Source organism: Acomys russatus, chromosome X, assembly GCF_903995435.1.
Source record: "Acomys russatus chromosome X, mAcoRus1.1, whole genome shotgun sequence".
Classification (NCBI taxonomy): Eukaryota; Metazoa; Chordata; class Mammalia; order Rodentia; family Muridae; genus Acomys; species Acomys russatus.
The window spans coordinates 84972881-84996020 of record NC_067169.1 but is presented as its reverse complement, the minus strand read 5'-3'; the positions used below and the strand labels follow the sequence as shown (position 1 = coordinate 84996020).

Genomic DNA, 23140 nt, shown 5'->3' with positions numbered 1-23140 from the left:
CCAAAATGAGATACAAATATACATCTACTAGAATGAATAAATAAAATAATATCAGCAGTAAATGCTAGTAAAAATGTAAATAAGCTGAATATCACATACAATGGCGATGGGCACATTTTTATTTATTTGGGGAGGGGTTGTGGGTTTATGTTTGTTTGTTTGGTTGGTTTGTTTTTGGTATTTTGTGTTTGGTTTTTTAAAGACAGAGTTTCCCTGTGTAGCCTTGGCTGTTCTGGACTCTCTTGGTAGACCAGGTTGATCTTGAACTCACAGAGATCTTACTGTCTCTGCCTCCCTGAGTGCTGGGACAAAACGCATGTGTCACCATGCCCAACTAATGGGCACATTTTTTAAAAAGCATGGTTGCTCTAAAAAGAATTAGGCAGTTCTTATAAAATTATATATGCAGCTGCCACACAAACAAGAATTTCACTGTTGGACATTTATCCTGAGCAATGTAATATTGTTTATGACATACTGTATGATCCTATGTAACATTTCTCTGCAATAAAATTATTGACATAAAGAACAATTTCATTTTGCCAAAGATATGTGCAAGGGAGAAGATGATGTGGGCGTGATTAAAAACAGTAACAAAATCATTGTAGTGGTGACAGTGTTCTATCTCCTGACTGTGGTGGTGGTGATGTGAATCTACAGACATAAATTTTCATAGAACTTTATACACAGATAAATAATTACACTTAGAATTTGTGAAAATCGAATACAGGGTGGAAAATAAATATCAATTTTTGGCTGTAATGATATACTATCATTATGCATGGTATCTACAATGAGGGAAAAGTAGGCAAAAAGGTATTCTGTGTCCTTCTGAATAGTTTCTTAGAGCTGGAAATGAGTCAACAATCATATAGAAAATCAAATGTCTAAAGCAAGCATCAGATTATTTATGATCTCATTTCCATTTACTAAATAGAGAAAATAAAGCACATGTCATCAGCTGAGTTAAGAGAGGAACTAGTAGGAAGGCTACTTTTGATTCACCTAAAGTAGAGTTGCAATTCAAGAATCAAGACCAGAGCTAAAACAAGGACCACAATGTTCACGCTAATAAAGAATCTCTCAGGGAATTAGCGCAGCCACATTTATTGTTGCCAAAAAAATGTATAAACGATCTTGAGTGGATTCAATAGAGCTAATTAAGTAGAACCAATTGGCAATGATAGCTTGCTTTAAGCTGCTAAGTGTGGGGATGTTTTATCATGCAGTAATCTAGATAGTATATCAACCAGTGGGACGAGTGGTTTTAGCCACTAGATGAGGTTTTAAATCTCAGTGAGTCTATTTATTTGAAACGCTAGGATCCATGATTGTCCCTGTTTCTTAAAACCCATTTCCCTGAATACTTCTGTAAACATGTTGGAAGGGATCATGAGAATTGGAGGGCGCGCGCGCGCGCACACACACACACACACACAAAGGAAATTGAGCAACCATTGCTAGTCCCTTGAAGAACTCTGTTTAGTGATACAAAATATCAGCACACTGAATGACACAGAAACAGTTATAAGGCAACAAATCCCCAAGTTCAAACTAATTTACTACAGCACAAATTAAATGCACATGGCAACTTATGGCTACTTGGGCAACAGAACGGAGCTAGACATTTTAAGCCCTGAAGGCAACATCTCAGAAAGGGCTTCTCTCTCTTATTAGTGATGAAATAAACGTCTCCAGCAATGCAATGACTGGTTGAATGATATTAATGCTTAAGTAGATAGAAAAAAAACCGCATTATTTCTAAGGACAATTATTCTTGTTTCAATTTTCATTTCTTCCTTGCTCCCAATGTGTAGGGTTTTGTTTGTTTGCTTATTTGAGTGCCTGCTTTTGTGTAAACCACAATTGTATTTCCATCTAGAGGACTGGAGACAGTAGAATGCAATGAGTTAATAATCAGGTCATATGAATTACAATCTCAAATATGTTATTTACTATCTGTGTGATCTTGTGTACATCCACTGCTAGTCTCAGTTTACACTTCTGTGAAGTAAGTTGGTTTGAATGGCATTGAAAGCCTCCGGCACCTCATATGTGAGGCCACTGATAGTTTATTTCATTTGTAAGGCAAGTGTGAGGGTTTTAAATACTAATATTGATGTAATGCATTGTATGCGTTCTGTAAGCCACAAAGTGGGGGCACAAGTGTTTAGAATATCAGTCATAACTATTTCATGTACAAAACACCGTTCAGCTCTCTTCCCAATTTGAGAGCCTAAATTATAACTGGTTACTGTATGTCAAAAAGGGGCTTGCCTTAGTTTGCAGGGATTCTGAAGAATCACTATAGGTGTATTTCTTCACACTGGCACACATCTGGAGCAGTGTGTCTGTGAGCGCTATCAGCTCTCCTCAGTGATGCCGGTTTGATTTGTGAAGGTCAGGCCCTTAGTCCTATATAGATGCTAAGACTGCTACAACAGTGGTGCTGATGTTGGGCCACTTCAAGTCTTCCTAAAAAATATTTAACAGTTACTAGAGACACCTCCTGCAGGGTTTGAGGGATAGATCTCTTTGTGGCAGAAACTAGATTTCTAAGCATCAGTCTCCCTCCTTTATCCTTATCATCCTCATAAAAACACCAAGCTTTTGTCACTTGTCACAGTGAAGATATTACAAATGCTCTGAAATGACAAGATGGGTCTTAGGATATAACTAGTGAGGCTAATTCAATTTGCACACAGAGTACAGGCACAGGAGGAAACCAGGTGCAGAGGGAATGGTCCTTGCCCCACAGAAGAGAAAGTGCAGTGCGTCCCCGCAGAGGAGCCATGGATAGTTAGAATTAGGGTCTTCAGGACTTGCACCAGAGGTGGGGAGCTCTTCTGAGCATCCACTGCCAAGGAGGAGGATGGGCTGCAGAAGATGTGCGGTCCCTTTAAGACCCCAATGCTCTACTAGCCAAAGGAGGGGTGTGTGGTGGGGGCGCTGCTTGATGGGAAAGTGCTGGCTGAGCCTCACACTTTCTCCCCGTTTTGTAACTTTCTGGTCTGGGGTGTAGGAATAAAGCCTGGTGCCGGGACTAAGAAGGGGTGCGTGCTTACAGCGCCTGGGCTGCTTGCTGGAGGACTTCCCGCCCGCGCCCAGAGGCCAGGCCAAGTGGGGAGCGGACACGCGGGCGGGCAGGTGGCCCTGGGCGGCCACAGCGCCTTGGCTCTGCCCCCTGGAGCCAAGCGAGCCTCTGCTCCCTCGTGGTGCGAGGGCGGTGATGTTTTTCCTCCCACCCACTTTTGAGTCCCCCCTCCCCCTTCGCGCGCACTCAAAGTCTCGCCACAACCTGCGAGCCCCAGACCTTGGAGGAGCGCCCCAGGGAGCTCAGAGCGTGTGCAAGCGTGGCAGAAGGAGGAGGCCAGTGCCCAGGTCAGTAAGCAGTGCCCTGTGCCTTTCCCCTAACCCCTGCCTTGCTTTCCAACCTTTTCACAGGTGGGGAGCATTCTGTTGCCTGGGACTGTTCCTGGACTTTCCCACAGGGTGCTTTAAACCCTGGAACCTGCCATCCCAACCAGTTCTATGGTCCTGCTGACGGAATGAAGGTAGAACTCTAGGTACCCCCAAGAAACAGACTGAGGACTGGGGATTTGAACCCACAACTTGCTGCTCCCTGTTCACTCGGCATTTCTACTTGTTCTGGTACTTCTTAGGCTTCCAAAGGCACAGGCATTCTCTGCCAAGCTACCTACAGGATTTGTGCTTTGCTACATGTGTGCAGGAAAGAGCCTGTTTTGCTCGTTTTCGTGAGGTACTGTGGACTGATTCGCAAGTTAACAGAGTGGGTGAAGGAGAAGCTCCTGTCTCTTTTGGGCATTCTATCCCACTTTTTTTCAGGCCCAGATCTCTGAATCAGAGTTTGAGACACTATGCTCAGGAAACAAAGTGAGATTGCTAGATTTCAGGGCCTGAAAAACCTACCTTCCTGCCCTGCCACCAACTCAACTCTGATTTCCTTCTCTCTTGAAGGCACTCCCCCGTGTTTGAAGGTATAATTGTATGGAATAAAATGCAATGCCAGATCAGAAGGCATTTTACAAGCCCAAAGTGAGGCATTCTTGGTCAGTAACACTGGGCCGCTGGCTATGAAGGCTCTGCCTCTGACAAGAGATACCCTTGCATTCAAACTCTCTTCTTTCTTCCATAACTCACCAGGACTTAACTGAGCGTTTGCTGTTGGGTGGTAGAATCTAGAGGATTTCAGTTGATGGGCAAGGATTGGAGTCTCCAGTGTCTTTCTTGTAGTTTGTCAGAAAGAAAATTGCTACCCAAGGGGTTGTCCCACAGATGATAGTGACCTAAAATTACAAGGTCAGTCAAGCATCCCCCGGAGCATTGAAGAGACACTGTCAGGTGTGAAGTTGTGCCTGTCAAATGTGTATTTGTTGGCTTTTCTTTAGAGATGTCTCTGGTTCTGTTCTGTTTGAGAGACCCATTTTTTGAGCGTGCACCCGGATGGTCTTGCAGTTACAGCTGACCAAGGAGCAATTGGTCTCTTTGCTTGACGCAAATGAGCAATGTCAACACGGGATTCCTAGAGACACCGGAATTTATGCCTTTCCCTGGGTACCTGACATATTTCTCCATCTCTTAGAGAAAGCCTGCACACTTTCCTACCCCACTCTCACCCCCAGGGTTATTTTCAGGCTTTTGTTTTCTTTGTTCCTTTCTCCTTGGGTCCTAGATCCTCAGCCCCTACCTCAACATGTTAGTAGTTACTTTTCTGAGTAACACGTAGAAGAGCCAGTGCAAGCTTAGTAGCACAGCAGCCTGTGTGAAGCAGAGAGTTAATGCAGAAATAACTCCAGTTAACTGGGTCAAAGTATAATTTGAAAAATTAGGGACACTTTGGCTCTTTGCAGGAATAAGAATCGGATGTTTCCTGAGCAATGTTTCTGTTTATTGCTACAGTCCCAAAGAATGTCTCGAACAAGTCCCTGCCCCAAAATAGAAAGGTAAAGGAATAAAAAGAAATAATAATGAAGAGATCTGGGGAGGGAACCCTCCTCACTTCATGTTTCTGTACAGAATACAAAGGCAAGACTTTAGGATCTTGTAAATCATAAGTGACTATTTATAAAACGATTCATTTTCTGATGTTCTCCATCACCTCCTGGGAAGCCACACAGATGACAGGAATGCCAAAAGAGATTAATTGCTCTCTAGTCACCAACGTTCCTGTTTGCTCATAACATTAGTTGGGACCCAAGGAAAGCAAAGATTCTAAAAGCCATTTTCTCGCCAGATTGAGTTATGAAGCAATGCTACTGTTCACCAAATCGCCCAATCATTGTACAAGAAAAACAGCCCTGTTGATTCTTGCCTGGGGAGACTCAAAAACCATGGTTTCAGAAGCACTCCCTGAGATCCATATATGATTATGAGGAATAAGATTTCAAAAGTTTAAAATATTTGCCTTTTGAAGGCTTGGAGGAAAAGGCTTATTAAATTAGGTGGAGGAAAAACTCTGTTGAGGTGGGTGGCTGGATACAGCTGTTAATGAAAATGCTTTGCTTCAAAGGAATCCAATAGCTCTCCATATACAGTGATGTTCTGAATGACTAAAAGGAGACTGGAAGCACACAGAAGAGATGAAAGCATCAGATCAGGCTTCAGCAACTGAGGAGATTTTGTACCCTTCATAAGGTGCAGGGAGAGCTGAGGAAAAAAAATAGTAGATGGGTGCCAAAAATCAGCCTGATGGCACAAATAATTCTCTAGGATCAGTTTGTTCTCAGGTGTGCATATATTTATAATGTGAATTAATATTGTTTTGTTTTGGTGTTTCAGACAAAGTATCCTTATGTGGCCCTACATGGCCTTGAACTTGCCGTGATCCTTGTACATCTGCCTGCTGGGATTAGAAGCATGCACCACCAGGCTGTGCTGAAACAGTGGATTTTTCTAAAAAAAAAAAAAAATGATTATGGCAGGTTCATAGTCTTCAAAGTAAAAGCTGTGACATCCACTTTAGAGCCCAAAGAGATTCAGTTCTTCAAAACTGAGCATCTTGCATTTCTTTCTTTCAAGTAAATAGTTTAGATCAATATTTAGATTGGATTCACTGAAAACTCCACCGTGTGTAAGTTCCTATTCATGATTAACCCCTGATTGAATGCAGTGCTTCCAGAATATTTAAATAGTTTCTAATCGCCTGTTGGAAAATCTTTGTAAACACTAAAGTTCACGGAAAATAGTCGTGACTGGATGCAAGCAAATTCTGCTTTAAGGCTTCAGAAGCTTAGGATTTCAAACTTGCCCACCAATACCTATTTTTTAAAAATTTTGGTTGCTTTAACAGCCTCTTACGTGGTGGGACAAATTGAATGAATCACTGTTGAAATTTGCTTATTGTCTTTTAAAGTTAGCCATTTTACATTCTCTTTCACAATGGACTTCCTGGGAAGAAATATGGCTGACCTAGTCTGAGCAATAAAACTCAGATGTTGAATTTCATCCATTACCAGATTACATCAATATTTTGCAACATAAGCACCAAAGTGAAGATGCTTTTAGATCTCATAGGGGACATAGGAAAAACACTGATTGGGGAAGGAAACTTAAACATTCATAATAAAATTAGTCTAAAACTAAGACTACTAAGCTTGTATTTCAGACTTCATTATAGTCCAATGCTTGCTACTTGTACATCATTTGCCATAATAGCCTTTTTATAAACTCCCAATTCCTGATTCTCTACCCCCACCCACCAACAATAAAATGTCTTGAGAAACCAATTTTAAGTTCTTTAGAAAAGATTTCAAATTGTCTTTTTATTTTCCTGTGAGTTGCCTCTAAAGATTTAGCCTTATTGTTGGACAGGAATATGCTCTCAACTCATGTAAATTTCCTCCCATAATCTTTACAAGACAGGAGAGGCAAATCCTTTGTCTTCTGCAAACAATGCTTGCATTCCTATACATTCTTCAGTATGTTTTTTTTTTTTTTTCTCTCTCTAGCAAGTTAGAAAACTAAGTATCATTGATGCTCACCAGTTCCTAGGGGTCTGTTTTAATTCTGTCTTTTTCTTTCTTAACAGCTCAAGTCCACTGCACTTTGGAGTCTCTGAATTGCATTTTGCAGTAGCTCAAATGAGAAGAAAGTGGAAGATGGGAGGCATGAAATATATCGTCTCCTTGCTTTGGTTCTTTATTTTCCTAGAAGGAAGTAAAACAGAGCAAGTAAAACGTAAGTGTCTTGCATTTTTAAAAACCTCAAATTAATCACATCTTTGAAACTGTGGTTAGAATATATAGTGATTATGATTAGTCCAAATGTGGTCATGCCACTATTCTATTAGAAGAAAATAAATGGTACTGATTTATGCATGAGTTGATAAAAGGAGAGGTTTGAATCAGGCCAACTAAACTTGAAGCTCTTTTTCTGATTATCATATAGTTTTCATCTCAAGGAACACATGACACATTTTCGCTTTCCTGTTCTCAACTGCACAAATATCATTCCATTTTACGTAACTCTAGAAATATCTGACAGATGAGCTGGATTTTTTCCCATCTTCAGACTCTTCAGTGAAGGTTTTAGTTTATGAAAAAGAGTAAAACAAAGAAAGCAAAGAAAGGCAGGCTCTGCATATCCCTATTATCAGAAATCAATGAAGGAACTGGATTCAGACCCAGTGATGTAATTTAGGTTCCAAGAACTATTCGGAAATTTATTGAAAGGAATGTCCACACAAACCCATGGAATAGTTCTAGAAAATCAGTGGTCTGTATGGGATAAAACATAAGAGAAACCAGAGGGTGGCAAGAGGGTGTGGTGTGGTAGGTGAAGTGTAATTTGCTGCCGCCCCCCACACACACACCTTGCTGTCATTGATGTGTGGCTGTTCTTCTTACAAGATCTCTGCTGCATTTGCACAGCTGTGGGCCTCAACATCTTTTGGCCACTTACAGCCATATCTGAGGTAGATGCTTGCTCTATATTTGAGGAGGAAACTAAGCTCTGATTCCTTGTTAGGACTACATTAAGAAAAGAGGCACGAAGTGGAATATTCTGTGCTCCATTGAACTTACTCATGAGACAGAGCTGTAAAATATTCTTAGGAGGAGCTGTAGCAATATCCAAATCCCATCACTTGAACATTTATCCCTTCTATCTGTAGAATTAAATATGGGAGGCAGGAGGCATGTTGTCAGGGGTGGGGTGGCGGATGGGGAGAACTAAGCCTCCTCCCATAATGATTTTCATAGCAAGTAGTCTTCTTCCTCAGTGAAAAAGTGCATTTGATAAGGAGCTTAACCATCTGTAATCTGTAGTGACATCTAGTATAACTGAGGCATAAGTGGAAGAGAAGTGGGAGGACAGCCCCTGAAAGGAAATTTGACCTTCTCCCTTTGCATTCTTATATTACTCGTGTTTCTGTCCCTCAAAGAGTAGTCCACATCAGAACACTTTCTTTTTATCTAAGTGCATGTGATAGAAATGATGTCTGTTCATAATTCCATTCATGATCAGCGGGAATTAAATTTCCTGATCTCTTAGAAAGACACATCCCTGAGAGCCTGTATTACTGATGGCCTCATGGGGAATATTGTGACTCTCAATAGACCACCTCTTCTTGGAGGTTTTCCATACTTACCGAGAATTGAGGAATATTATCCATAAAACTTAAAGCTTTGTTGACAAAGCAAAGAACAATCATTTATGAAGCCTAAACTGTACTTTCTCATGTTTCTTTGTGCCTATTATTATGTCCCAAGCCATTTTAATATTTGGTTGGTGTCAAAGTGATTGCATAACAGATGGCCTAAGGCACTGGTTTTAGTCTAATATTGTAGATTATAGTCAGATGGTGACGCCACCATCATGGTCATACTTTACTGAAACTTCATGTGGCCACACCCAAATCAAAGTTATACAAAATAATCTTTACTAAAGAGGGAAATATAGCATATGCTTCATGTATGCTGCCTTTACACATGCAAATGTCCACGCACAGATATTTCTATTGATGGCCTCCAATGACAAGTTAGAAACAGTGGAAATATCATAATTGGTGGGCTTTTAAATTTTTCTTAAATTATTTCTCAGAGGGACAAATATATACATGATATCCTTCTATGTTATGTTAAGATATTTTAACAACATCATGCCTTTCTAATGCCTACATCATTTTCAACTTTATGTATGTTCCATGGTTTAACTAATCAGCCTCTCTTTGTAGGTATAGAAGTTGCTTCTGGCTTTTGACGTTACAAATTAACAGTACTAGTAAAACCCTTTAGATGCTAATGCATGTATTTGTGAGGAATTTTTAGTCAAGTGGTGTTTTTAGTGTTTAGCTTGTTAAATGCTGTCAAAGCGCTCTTCAGAAAGTTCCTACTACCTACGTGTAAATGTCCATTTATAATTCCTTTACAATGAGTCCTGTTAACCTGTATATTGGAGGATCATATTAACTATAGAAATTATATTTCATTTTGCCTTGATATTTTCTTATTCCTATGTGATCTTTTCAATAACATTTTGGTTTAATTGGACTTATTGGTTATCTATTTTTCACATATAAAATCTTACTAGCTTTTTTGTTATTCCAAATATTGCTTGTGTAAGTTGTATTTTTATACTACTTTTAAAATTCTGTGTGGCCACATCTGTATTCTTTGCCTCTGAGGCTACTAAATTTCCTGGAAGGTCTCTCCCACCCTATATTACTGTATTTTCTTCTGGAATTTATGCATAGTTCTCTGTTCCATGTGAAATTTAGATTCATATATGGGAAGCTCCAGAGAATTACTTTTTACATCTCTGGATTTGTGAGTAATATTTATGATCTTTTCATATTATCTGTTCCAGAATTCCTACAAGTAGAAATTACTATACTTTTAAAGATGGAAACACTCTTCAAAGTAAAAGGACATATTTTATATTTTTACTGTCTAGTAGAGGAGAAAGGATGGCATAGAAGTACATGAAAAGGAGGGCCATTTTTAAATTTTATAAAGCCAAGAAAAATTTATAAATATAGAAGTGCTAAAACTTTTCATCTGTTCATACTGTCTGTTTTCATTTTACTTGAGGGAGCCTCAGTTTTTTATTTTTCAGGTGCTGGTTAGAATAGATTCATCTTCAGTCCAGGAGCATGTTTTCTCTCCTATCAGGAACAGCCAGGGTAGGGAGCATGTGAGGTACCCTTATGGTGAAAGACCTTCTCTCAATTTCTGTGGAAGCATGAAGAGTTTTAGGAAAAATGCTTTGTATGCAGAAAAAAAATTTTTCACAAGGAGTGGTGAAGGCCTATGTTGCCACTTGCTGCTAGCTAATTAGCCATCGTGGTAGTCGTTTTCACAAGTAGGAAGACAGGCTAAGGACACCAGGAAATACTGATAGTGCACTGCAATGGATGAATGAGCCATTTGTTGCTTATGTAAAAGTTTGCTACTGTCTAGCATCAGCAAAGTTTGAGGTCTTTAGCCAGGAAAAGATCTTTCTATACCTCCATTATACTCTGTTGTTAAAGTTGTAGTCAATGAGGCCAGGAAGTTCTTTTGAAGTTCAAAGGAGCGTAACATTCACAGCATAATATTCATGCAAATATGGGACAAACGGGCTGACAAGTTTGCCCCTTTTGGCAGATCTAACTTAGGTAATGAAGTATTGATCAAAGTGAAGTAGAAGAAGTGAGTTGTGAGAACTATTTTATTATATGTTTCTAATGAACCAGACTAGGCTAAGTCTGGCAGAGGTTCTGCAGACAAAAATCTGCCGCATGGATCCATTCCTGCTCTATAAAAGTAAACTGGATCTTTGAAAGGCTATATTCTTCTTCAAGCTAAAGCTTGCAAACATTTATGTTTAGATTAAGTAAAGTAGGATTCTAGAATTCTCAGGAAAGGCGAGCCACCAGCAGAGTAAGAGAAGGAAGAAGGTTCGCAGTCTGTGGCTGTGCAGGCGTCTGCTACGTCTCCAGTGAAAGCCCAAGTTTTCTAAGGTCTCCTCAGCATTTCACGTGACTACTAAACATTAAACAGAAGCGATAATAAGAGTATACCTATTAGAGTTTATTTAGATGGAAGAAGAAGGAAGAGGACCATAAATTCATAGAACTTTGTCATGGTATACTTGCCTGTAATTTCAGCATGAGAGAGACAGAGGATTGTGAATTTAAGGCCAACCTGGCCTAAGCACTTTCTTAACCGTCAGTTAGAAAGCTTAATGTTTTTCAAAGTAATTCTGACATTTTAAAAATATGGTAGCAAAGTGGCTTTGGCATTAACCTAGATTCAACTCATAGTTGTTACAACTATCTAATGTACCTGGGGAATATTACCCTTTAGGTTAGTGGTTCTCAATCTGTGGCTTGTGACCCCTTTGGGAGTTATTCTTTCACAGGTGTCTCATATCAGATATCCTGCATATAAGATATTTACATTACAATCCATGACAGTAGCAAAATTACATTATGAAGTAGCAATGAAAATAATTTTATGGCTGGGGTCACTACAGCATAACTATATTAAAGAGACACAGCATTAGGAAGTTTGAGAACCACTGATATGGATAGCTCTTCAGTTTTTCCATCACTACATTTGAAGAAATAGTGGTCACCATTGGATTGCTTTTTCCTCATTGCTGTGAAAAAAAAAAAAAAACCTAATAGAAGAAGCAACTTTAGGGAAAGAAATGTTGACTTTGGCTCACAGTTTGAGAATATGGTCTATCACAGCCAGGGGAGTATGGCTGCAGGAATGTGAGGCAGCTGATCACATTGTGTCTGTGGGTGCCTCATATTTGAGTACATCCCCTGGATGGGGAGGTCTGGTGGCATTCAGAGGAAGGATAGCAGGCTACCAAGAAGAGACTTGATACCCTATGAGCATATACAGGGGGAGGAGGTCCCCCTCAGTCACAGTCGTAGGGGAGGGGAGTAAGGGGAAAGCGGGAGGGAGAGAGGAATGGGAGGATACAAGGGAGGGGATGACCATTGAGATGTAATATGAATAAATTAATAAAGTTTAAAAAAACTATCAGAACCAACAGACATGTTTGCAAGCTGCCTGGGACAAGATTAGCTTTTAATAAATGGAATAAATGGTAGCCATTACAAAAACTTTCAAAAAGCCAAATTACATAGTCTGAGATGAAGAATTGAAACAAAATGGCATCAAATGACGTGGTGCAAAAACAGCTCTCTGTAAATGCCAGCCAGTGTCAAAACTAAAGCGCAGGTCTCCAAATAAAATAGCATCTTCACTGTACCAATTTTGCTCTGGAAATTCTTTGAAGAAGACAGTTCATTTTCTTGAACTCAAGTCCAGTCTTTTACATGAGGGTAACAACTTAACATATAAGTGATGATCTAAGTGAATGAAGAAAGACCTTTGTAAGAACATTTTTTGAGAAAGGCAATGTGCCCTTGGGACTTAAAGAACTGAAGACTGTGGATAGAATTCAGAGGTAAAGTGAGTACTCAGCAGGTACAAGGCCCTGGGTACCATCTGCAATACCTCTCCAGAAACAATAGCACAGTGTCACAACAAGGAAGACTGATAAACAGGAATGTGGACTTGAGTTCAAATCCTTGGTAATTCATGTAAAAATATGTAACCACAGCAATGTGGGAGACAAAGACAGGAGTATGCTGAAACTTGATAGCCATCAACTTAACTCCAGATTTAATGAAAGGCTGTGTCTCAAAGGAACATGGCAGAGAGTTATAGAACAAGACACTCAATGTATTCCTCTGACCTCCATGTATAGGTATGACTGCATGTGCGTGTACGCGCACACACACACACGTGTACATATATACCACACACATTTGTATCATATGCATATACCACACACATGTACCATATACGTTTACATACAGACACAAATAAGAACAACATTTCAATCTTCAAAAGACAGACTAAAATAAAAAATATTCAGTTACCTAAACAAGCCAAATGAACATTCTGACAAAGGTTAAAATATGTTCTTGGGACGAATTCTTACACTCTGAACTGAACATCAGAGTAGCGACTTTGGGGAAGACACAAGAAAAGCAAAGACTTTGGTTTTGTATATTTTGCATAAAAGACCTGGACTTTTAATCATATCATGAAGTCACACTGACAAGCATTTTATCCATTTAAGATTTATAGCCTGCCTACTTCCAAAAACATTGGATATGGGTTTGAGATGAAAAGATTAGGTGGAATACAATGATTTTAAAAGATGAAATATAAGGTAGGCCATCTAAAGAAGAAAAAGTAGATACAGTTAGCTTGTGGTTAGGTAGATTATAGCATCTTTACTTTCAGTTGGGCTTGTGCCTTCTGAAGAAATAAAAAGGGAAGACTTTGAGCTTATTGAAAAGTAGCAGTTGCACCCACAGAGTATCTTCATTTCCCATCTTCTATTTAAGCTATGTTGAGCATGAGCTACCCAAATAAAACATATTAGTGTGACAGCTATAAGCTTGGTCTCATAAGATAAAGAGGAACTCCTTTTATTATTATTATTATTATTATTATTAACCATCTGTAAAGGAACAGGGCAGAAATTAAGTAATAATGAAATAAAAGTCTTGTATAAATGATGGTAAAATATGCTCCATGTACTTTAACATTTAGTGGCATTAATTAATTGGCATACAGTATAATGAAATGATTAAGTAATGGATATTTAATGTGCCTATTAGATTAATAGCATCTGTCAAGTGTCCAAAGAAACTTTCACATAAACATGCTTGCTTTTCTAATTTAATAATAGGTACTCATTACTAAACACGCAGAAAATATATAAACATGTAAGAAAAACAGCAGTAATCTCAAGATCTATGGATAATCATAGGTACTTATTACAGCTACTTATAGAGTACTTTTTTTCTAAGCTCAGCAATACATATATTAAGTGAAAAACTGTCTTGAAACCCATTGTAGTCAGTGTTTGTTATGTCAGTTCATAGTCACTATCTCTAAACTGTAACAACACTGAACATACATCCTCATGCTGTCCAAAGTGAAAGTTGGGTATTTTATGTTTGCAAGAGAGATAAATTTGATTTTGTTGAGAAATGTTCAAGAGCATAACGTGTACTCTTGATCAAACAGAAAATATCTCCAGTCAAATAGCTCTCCTTTAGCTAAAATTTGCAATGTTGAGGTGCTGATAGGAAGGATTTTTTAAATGAGAACTTGGATTTTTGCCCACAGTCCTATGCCATATGACATGGAACAGAATTTTTAGCCAGAAAAAATTTCAGATCAGGTTTCACCAGCCAAGTAGCCTTTTCTGTAAAAGGATCTCCCTATGGCCTCATAGAAAGACTAATGAGAATACCATCCAGTCTCAGTTATCCATGCTACTAAGAGATAGAAGGACACGATAAATTGAAACTTCATGGCATATCTCCGGTTCTTATCTTAGCCAATAATGTTACCTTCCGCCTCTGTGAACCATCTTTGAACTACAGAGCCCTGCCTTCTGATTGCATTTAAGTACCTACTATTAGAAAACTGAAGTAGCCACAAAGCGAATAAAGAGAAGATGATGATATGTGTACAATACTTTGCATGGGTATAGTGATGGTGGTGGTGGTGAGTGGTGGTGGTGGTGGTAGTGGTGGTGGTGGTGGTGGTGGTGTGTGTGTGTGTGTGTGTGTGTGTGTGTGTGTGTGTGTGTGTGTGTGTGTGTGTGTCTGAATTTGAGTTAGTTTGGAGAAAATGATCCAGCAAATATTATTAAGATATTTATTTAATTTGTGGGTGAGAAAATAAGCCATAAACATTGGAAGAGGAATTTGACTTCTTCCTAGATTTCCTTTTTCACTGTCTTTCACAACTTGCAATGAGGCCTTAAAGTCTCAAGGGAATGGGACAGAATCATCAACCCTCATGTCAGGGAAATAAGAAGCAAGTTATGTAACTACCACATGCTGCCCTTCCTGTATTGTGCTTCAAGTCTGATAAGTAGACTGAGAGAAAGTATTTATGTGTTTCTTCCCCTCCCCCTCACTGCCCTAGGAGTGTTTTAAAGAAATTAATAATTAAAAAGGAATTTGTTTACTTGGTATGTCCACTCCACATAACTCATAGCAAAGACTCATTTTTCCCTTTCCAGTGACCATATGTGTTATAGTAGAATAAATATTATTGTAATGCTGACATAGTGATGTGTCTACAGTAAGCGCTGTAATCAAAAACAGTTCATGGGAATGTCTTCTTGGTTTTGGACTAGTGATAGAGTTATTGACCCTTTAACCTAATCTTGGGAGAGGTGAAGAGTGTTGGTGACACAGATGTGCATCTCCGTGACTGTTTACATTTTGTATTCTTCCTATTAAGGGGGCGACTAAAGTAGCAGGAATTTCTACTTTTAATGAAGCCCAGCTGAGCTGTTTGAAAAACAGCTATAATGATGCAGGTCGGAGGTCCATTTCACATGTTAGTTGAATTCCTTTGGGAATCTCAGATACCAGTAGTTAGTAGTAAGTTATATGCTCCCCAGCTGATGTCTTTCAGATATTGGCAATGGATTGCTGGACTTTTCTTCTTCATATCTTCTAGAGATTAGTGTAACATCTTTGTTTCAACAAAATCAGCTCATTTTTGCTTCATGTCCAAGATGATATGCTGGTATTTTAGGTGTGGTTGATTATACATTTGTAGCTTATTAAATTCTTTCCTGGGTGGTGTCAAAAGTTTTTAAAGTCCAAACTTACAAGCATATGTCGAAATTCATCCTAGTTTCTGAAAGGTGATAATTGTTCAGTATGCTCGTAGAGAAATGTTTTTAATTGTGAAAACTTCGCCATTTTGAGCAATGTTAAAATACTGCTTAATGATTCCTATGCTTAATTTTATTATCCGTTTGAAAAATATCAATGACAGTGATTGGTGGAACATTGTTTACCTTGCCTAACATTAGTCACTGTCTTCTGCATCATTAAGGATCTATTGGACATAATAAGCCAAATATCATATCATTGGTATAAGACCAATGTATGTGCTGTATGACCATTATGTTTGCATTAGCATTGGTTCTCTATCAGCAGTGGTGTTTTGAGTAAAGATTTTGCATTCCTAAATAGTGCAGTTTGGAAGACAGTGGTTTCAATGAGATGTGAGCATATAGGGTAAAGATGTGTAGATTTAAGAAAAAGGAAAAAGAACTTTAATTTTGGGTAAATTTTGTTTTCCAAACAAATTGCTTTAGTGCAAGAGAGCTGTTTTCAATTTTATGTTTTGTTGCTGATACAGATATTGAAGTATTGGCCATCTATATAATTTTAAATATTACTTTTTACATTTATTTCTTTTATTTATGTGGTGTTTTGCTACAAATGGAAGTCAGGGTCAAACTTGCAGGAGTCTGTTCTCTTTGTCCATCATGTGGGTCATGGGATTGATCTCTGGTCATCAGGCTTGGCAGTAGATGCCTTTCCCCCATTGAGCCATCTCACTGGCCTATTTTGAATAGAAATTATTTTTAATGTGTAAGTGTGTTTGGACCTCATATTTTGGAAGGTTATTTTAGTGACTGTTTAATCTTTCAAAAGTCTTAATTTTCCATTATCTAATTTGTCAACCAAGTAAGCTAGACATAAATCACCCAAAAGTGCAGATCATAGCTGATGGTAAAAATTCATCCAACATGGTATTTTAAACAAGTAGATCTGATAGCAACCACACAGTGCACGAATCCATGTGAGAGAAGAATAAAATACAGGATATACATGATCTATTTTTATGTACACCATGGATTTACACTTAAATATAGCTTCTAAGTTCCTTCAATTCAAGTCCCAGATATATATTACTATGCCAGACTAATACTGCTACTTGAAGGAGTCATGTTCATGTTTTTTTAAGTATAGCAGTTACTTCTGAAATGTTAAAATAACTTTTATATGTAGAATGCAAATCACTTGACTATTTGTCAGTGTGATTGTAAATTTATTAACAAAATAGTCACTTTCTTGTCACTAACAAGTAGGGAAAGATGCCTCATTAACACCATTAGGTGTTGTGAAATTCATGATCATTCCTCAATAGTTAAAGATTACATGGTCACTGACATGTCTCTACGTTATGGTTGTAAAAGGAAATTGCATTTCTTGTCTCACCTGAAAACCACACATGTTCTGCCTAAAACCTATTCTCTTCCTCCTCCTCTTCCTCCTTTCCCGTGTCTTTTCAGTGAAAACATGGTTCTGAATACATCTTGTTACTCAGGAAATATAGCTGAATCTAAATTTTTAGGGGAAAAGGCAATACCCTAAAACTGGAAACAAAAATGATGACTGAAAATGAATACATAGTAAACTTTATGGGTAATTTTTAAAAAAATACTGATTTTATTATTCCCTATAGAATTATCAATGCTTTAAGCAACTAAGCTATCCACTGCTGGTCATTCTCTCCCACTGACAATAGGAACATAGTTTAGTGTAGTTTTGGGGGAGAAAGTTTAACAATATAAGTTAAGATTTTTTTTATCAAAACTTTTGGCGCAATAAACCTGCTTCTTAGAAATTATATTAAGAAAACAACCAGTGTAGGAAGCTTTGTCATGAGACTTTTACAAATAGAAATGGCAGCAATGTAATTGGCAAAATAGGTAATTGGCTAATGTCAAGGTTACACTATATATTCATATAGAATATTGTTCCTAGGCACAGATTATAGGACACTAGTAAATATAATAGCAATATTCTCATCATAGTATGTCAATTTTCTAATAGAATTTCTATATACATGATGTCTGGATTAAAAAATAGGAGTTTCTAGTTTCTTCCTGATATACAAAGGGATTCAAATTTTTCAAATTTTTTTTTTTTTTTGTAAAAAGTACCTGTATGAACTGAAAGTTAATGGTTCATCTTAGATTCAGTAAGATGGGAGATAGAATGAAATATTATAGAGATTGGAATGGAAGGGGGAAAACTCACATGAATGTCCATGTAGAAATTTCCAAAATTCCAATACTGATGCATAAAAATGAATCACTTCCCTATATACTGGCAATGAAGAAGAGGAATTTGAACTAAACACATATATCAGTACTCAACACCCTTAAACTGAAATGCATACGTATAATGCATTTAATGAAAACTATAAGGCTTTAATGAAATAAAAACCAAAATAAATAATTGGAGAAAGAGTGCATATTTGTGGGTAGAAACAGTAAAGATTGTTAGTGTTGGTTTTTCATAATTTAATCTGTAGTCAATAGCAGTCAAAATTGTAACAAATCTTTTTGTGAGTATTGATAGTGTGAGTCAAATTTCTATGAAAGGGTGGAAGATATAAAGCAGCAAGAAGTACTGGGAAATAACGATGCTATGGGGTGGATACCACTTGATTTTAAGACTTACTGTATAAGTTGGAACAATGAAGGCTGTGATGATGGCCAAAGGAAAAATAAATCGATCAATATAATACAACAGGAAGCCCAAAAATAGATATGCATAAACACTGTCAGGAAATTTTCAACAAAGAAAGAAAGTTGTAAATGAAATAGGACACAGTCTTTTCAATAGATGTTGCTTGAGCAACTGAACACATATATTCTCAAGTAAATAAATTAATGAATTGAGCCAGTGATCTTACATACTTCACAAAAGCCTCAGAGTGTATCACTGAACAGAGTCTAGGGGGTGGTGTGCCTGTGCCAATTACATTAAAAAATACATCAGAAGCACAATTCATGAAATATACTTTTTTTTTAAACTTTTTGCTTCTCTAAAAGACCTAGGATCAACAAACAGTATACTCTAAAGTAGAAGCCATCATTCCCATGAGAACACACTGGTTAACTGCACCATTTAAGGTTCACATTACATGATGTCTCTATGGTATGTTTCAGAACATAAAAGAAGGACCACTGCCTAACTGACTCTATGATTACCAAATTTCTGTCACACTCAAAGTAGACAAAGATATTGCAAATACAAAATAGTTAAGCTATATCTCCCATGAATACAGGTGCCAGAATCCTTGAAGTGTTTAGTTAATTGAAGAACTGGAGACAAAAATAAGTGGTTAAAAACTTTTGCTGCTTATGCAAGAGCTGGAGTTTGTTTCCCAGAACCCACATATAGGGCATTAGAACTATCTGTAATTCTGGTGCTTATGTGTGCACACAAGTGTGTGTAGTGTGTGTGGGCAAGTGTGTGTGTGCACACACACTTAAATAAAAATAATCTTTAATTAACAAATTGAATCCAACAATGTATGAAAAGAATGTTTTGTCACAATCAAGTGTGATTTATTACAAGTTATGTAAATGTGTTTCAATGTTAAAGAATCTGTTAAGGTATTCTATAATAGCAAAAAGCTAAAGAAAATAAACACACGATTTTATCAAAAGATGCAAAGAAAGCATTTGATAGAATCCGATACTATCTAGCAAACTAGGGATAAAGGGTAACTTACTCATCTTGACAGACAGCAGCATCATAATTAAAGTGAGACATTACATGTCTTCCCATTGAGGTTAGGAATAAGGAAATAATATCCACTGTCACATTTTAAATTTATCTTTTATTAGAAGTCCTAGATAATAGACAAATTGTGTATGCAGACTGAAAGAAATAAAACTATCTTTGTTTGCAGGTGACATAAACATTCATAAAGAAATCCCCCCAAATAGCTGGAGAGATGATTCGTTGATTAAGAGCAGTTACAGCTCTTGCAGAACACTCAAACTTTGCTCCCAGCACCCACATCAGGTAGCTTGCAACTGCCTATTAACTCTAACTCTGGGAGATCCAGTGCCCTTTTCTGGCCTTTACAGGCACTTGCACGCATGCATGCACTTGTGCACGCACACACACACACACACACACACATAAAATAAAAATAAAAGAAGAAACAACAATGGTAGGAAAGCTCTTGCAATTAGCAGATTAATTTTGCAATTAACAATTAATAAGGATAAAAATATAATTTTAATATAAAAGTTCAGTTCCCTTTTTAAATATTATTAATGAACACATAAAATTATACTTTAAAAACTTCAGTGCCATTTTCATTAGTACTAGATGAAGGAAATGCATAGACATGAATATAGTAACATATGTGCATGATCGTTATGAGGAAAACTGAAAATACTGATGAAATAAGTGAACTAAACAGAAATATATATTAGTGTTTATGGGTAGAAATACACACCGTTGACAGATATATGTTCTTACCTCATTTGAATGTCTATAGGAAAGGCAATATACCCTGAATAGCTAACAGTATTAAAGGAGAAGCAAAAGATAGTAACAGAGTTCTGACCCTACACAATTTCAAGGTTGATATAAAACTACAGTAATCAATGCAGTGTGGGTTGGTGACATAATAGAGAAATTGATGAATATAAAATAATGCAGAACTAATAAATAGGCTGGGACATATGTAGCTGACTGAATTCTTTTACTGAAGGAGCAGAGACAATCTGTCAGAAGAAAGCCTATTATTTTACAAAATAAGTGCATCCCCATACAACTTCTAGAAGATAACATAGCAGAAAATATATTTGGTAATGGGTCTTTTGATAGATACTACTCCCAAAGCATGTTCTGAAAAGAAGAAATTAATATGTCAGACTGCTTTTAAGGGAAAATATTCTACTGTGAGGAAAGCATTATAACAGAATGGAATGACAGGCCAACATCTGTGTGTTTATAGTACACTTATATTGACAATATGCAAAGAATTCCAAAAGTCAACAAAAAGAATGTGAAAATCCAATTAATACATGGGTTAATTCACTCAAAAGGCAGTTTGTTAAGAAAGGTATCAAAAAAGAAAGATACAGCTGTCAAATGAAGAAAGGTTCAAATTATATGCCACTAAGAAACATCAAAATAAACTGGGAGTGGTAGGGCAGGCCTGTAATCCCAGCACTCAGGGAGGCAGAGGCAGGCCTCTGTTTGCTGTGAGTTTGAGGCCAGCTTCGTTTACAAAGCAAGTTCCAGGACAGACAGTGCTACACACAACCCTGTCTCAAAGAAGAAGAAGAAGAAGAAGAAGAAGAAGAAGAAGAAGAAGAAGAGAAGGAGAAGGAGAAGGAGAAGGAGAAGGAGAAGGAGAAGGAGAAGGAGAAGGAGAAAAGAAAACCCAAAACCAACCAAACAAACAAACAAAAAGAAAGAAAGAAAAGAAGCATCAAAAGTCAAAATAAAGGACCATGAGTGGGCATGGTATCTCATGCCTTTAATCCAAGCACTTGAGCACTTGGGAAGCAGAAGCAGGCAGATATTTGTGAGTTTAAGGATAACAAGGTCTACATAGAATTACAGGCTATATAGGGGTCCGTACTTAGACCCTGTTTCAAGAAATACATTGTATTGATTGTTTTAAGGATACCACTATGCACTTATTAGAATTGCCAAACATTGAGAACAACAAGTGCCAGTTGGGATATGGAACAACAGGAACTCTTTTGTTGCTGAGTGTACTAGCTTTGTTTCTGTTGCTGTGATAACACACCATGACTACAAGCAACTTGGAAGGAAATAGTTTATGTGACTTTAGTACTTATAGTCCTTCAAGAAAGGAAGTCAGGAAAGGAAAACAAGGCAGACATCTGGAGGCAGAAATTAGATGAGTGCTGCCTCCTGGCTTTCTTCAACCTGCTCTTTTATACAACCCAGGATGACCTGCGTAGGAGTGGCACAATTCACAGTGGACTGGATATTTCCACATCAATCATCAATCAAGAAAATTCCTCACCAACTTGCCTACAGTCCAGTATGATGGAGACATATTCTCGATTGATGCTTTTTCTTCTCAGATGACTCTAGTTAGTATTAATTATGAAAAGAACCCTAAGCAACACAATTGACTCCTTGTAAACTTGACATACAAACTCATCACTATTAAACTATAAGCTTTCCTTTCTTGTCTATCCCCAAGATGCTATTTTAACATCAGAATATAAAACCTAATTTAAAAGTCCCACCCTCCTTTTTTTCCACACTCCTTTAAAATAATCCTAAAACTTAAAGGCAGAAAGTCTCTCTAAAAGTTCTAACTCTCAACTATGGGCTCTTGTAAAATCACAAATAAATTACATACTTTTTTTTTTACAAGATAGAATAACTAGAGCACAGTCGCAATCAAAGGAAAGCAAAACCAAACTTGAACTTGATTCACAAGTTCCACTCATCATTCTTTGAGGTCCAAAGAGCCTGCGAAGCTCTACTTCTCCAGATCTTCCACCTGTGGCACACATAATTCATCTCCTAGGCTCAGACTGGCTCTCTGTCACAGTTGTTGCTGCCCTTGGCAGTTGTCCCTTTGTACTGGCACTACAATATGCTAGAGTACCCACTGCAACTGAGGCACCTTCTCCAGTACTTCTTCCGGGACTCCATCCCTGCCATACAATGCCAAACATCAGCTGCTTCCTATGACCCATTTATGACTTCAAAACCAGTATGTACTATGTGGCATTACGAACCCTACCTGCCAGCTTAGCCACCCTATACCACAATTTATGTATTTTGACCTAGAGAAAATCCTGTCAGAAGATGTTCCCTCAATGATGCTGGGTTTTTTTTTTTTCTTACTCACAATTGATTTCTCAGAGCAAGTTAACCAATACCAACTGTCCTATTTAAACAAAGCCTTTTCTTCAAAGAAAATGAACCACATTGATGTAAGATATTAATAATACGGACAAGTAAAAATGTAGGATTGAAAGTATTTGTATTTTCTACTAATTATTTTTAAACCTAAAACTGGTCTTACAGATTAAAGACATTTAAAAAAGAAAACAATGGAGGGACATTATCAAAATGTAGAAAGTGTTTCCTTTCTCGTTGAAAGATTTCATGTGATTTTTCCCTCTCCATTGTTTTTATTACTGTTTTTACTAATATACAATGTGCATATGGTGAAAAATCTCCATCTTTTAGATCAGTTTTGATAAATGCATTCTGTCACATAGAAAATACCATAATCAAGGTACAAACTGACTCCATCACCCAAAGCACTTAATGTTTGCCCTTTTTGTTGTTCTTTGTTATTAAAATTTCTTGTGTTTCCATTTTATTGAAATAGGTTCTGTTACCATTATCCTGATTCCAGTTTCCTCTTCCTCTTCTCCTCCCTGTTCTTTCCCACTTCCTCTCTCATCTGGGTCCACTCCCTTTCTGTCTTTCCTACACCTATACCATAAGGGGAACTGC

The 23140-nt window shown here is 37.6% G+C and overlaps 1 protein-coding gene across 2 annotated transcripts in view; it reads left to right on the top strand.

Annotated features, from left to right (window-relative positions):
• The first annotated feature begins 2989 nt into the window (after window positions 1-2989).
• The window catches only part of Chrdl1 (chordin like 1), a 104660-nt gene continuing 84509 nt past the window's right edge, over window positions 2990-23140 (top strand). The window contains exons 1-2 of one of the 2 annotated variants that reach the window (XM_051141382.1): window positions 2990-3381; window positions 7049-7197. In XM_051141382.1, the coding sequence (XP_050997339.1) occupies window positions 3230-3381; window positions 7049-7197 (301 nt within the window). In that variant the 5' untranslated portion in view covers window positions 2990-3229. The remainder of the gene's footprint in view (window positions 3382-7048; window positions 7198-23140) is intronic. The other variant, XM_051141383.1, reaches the window with a different exon arrangement.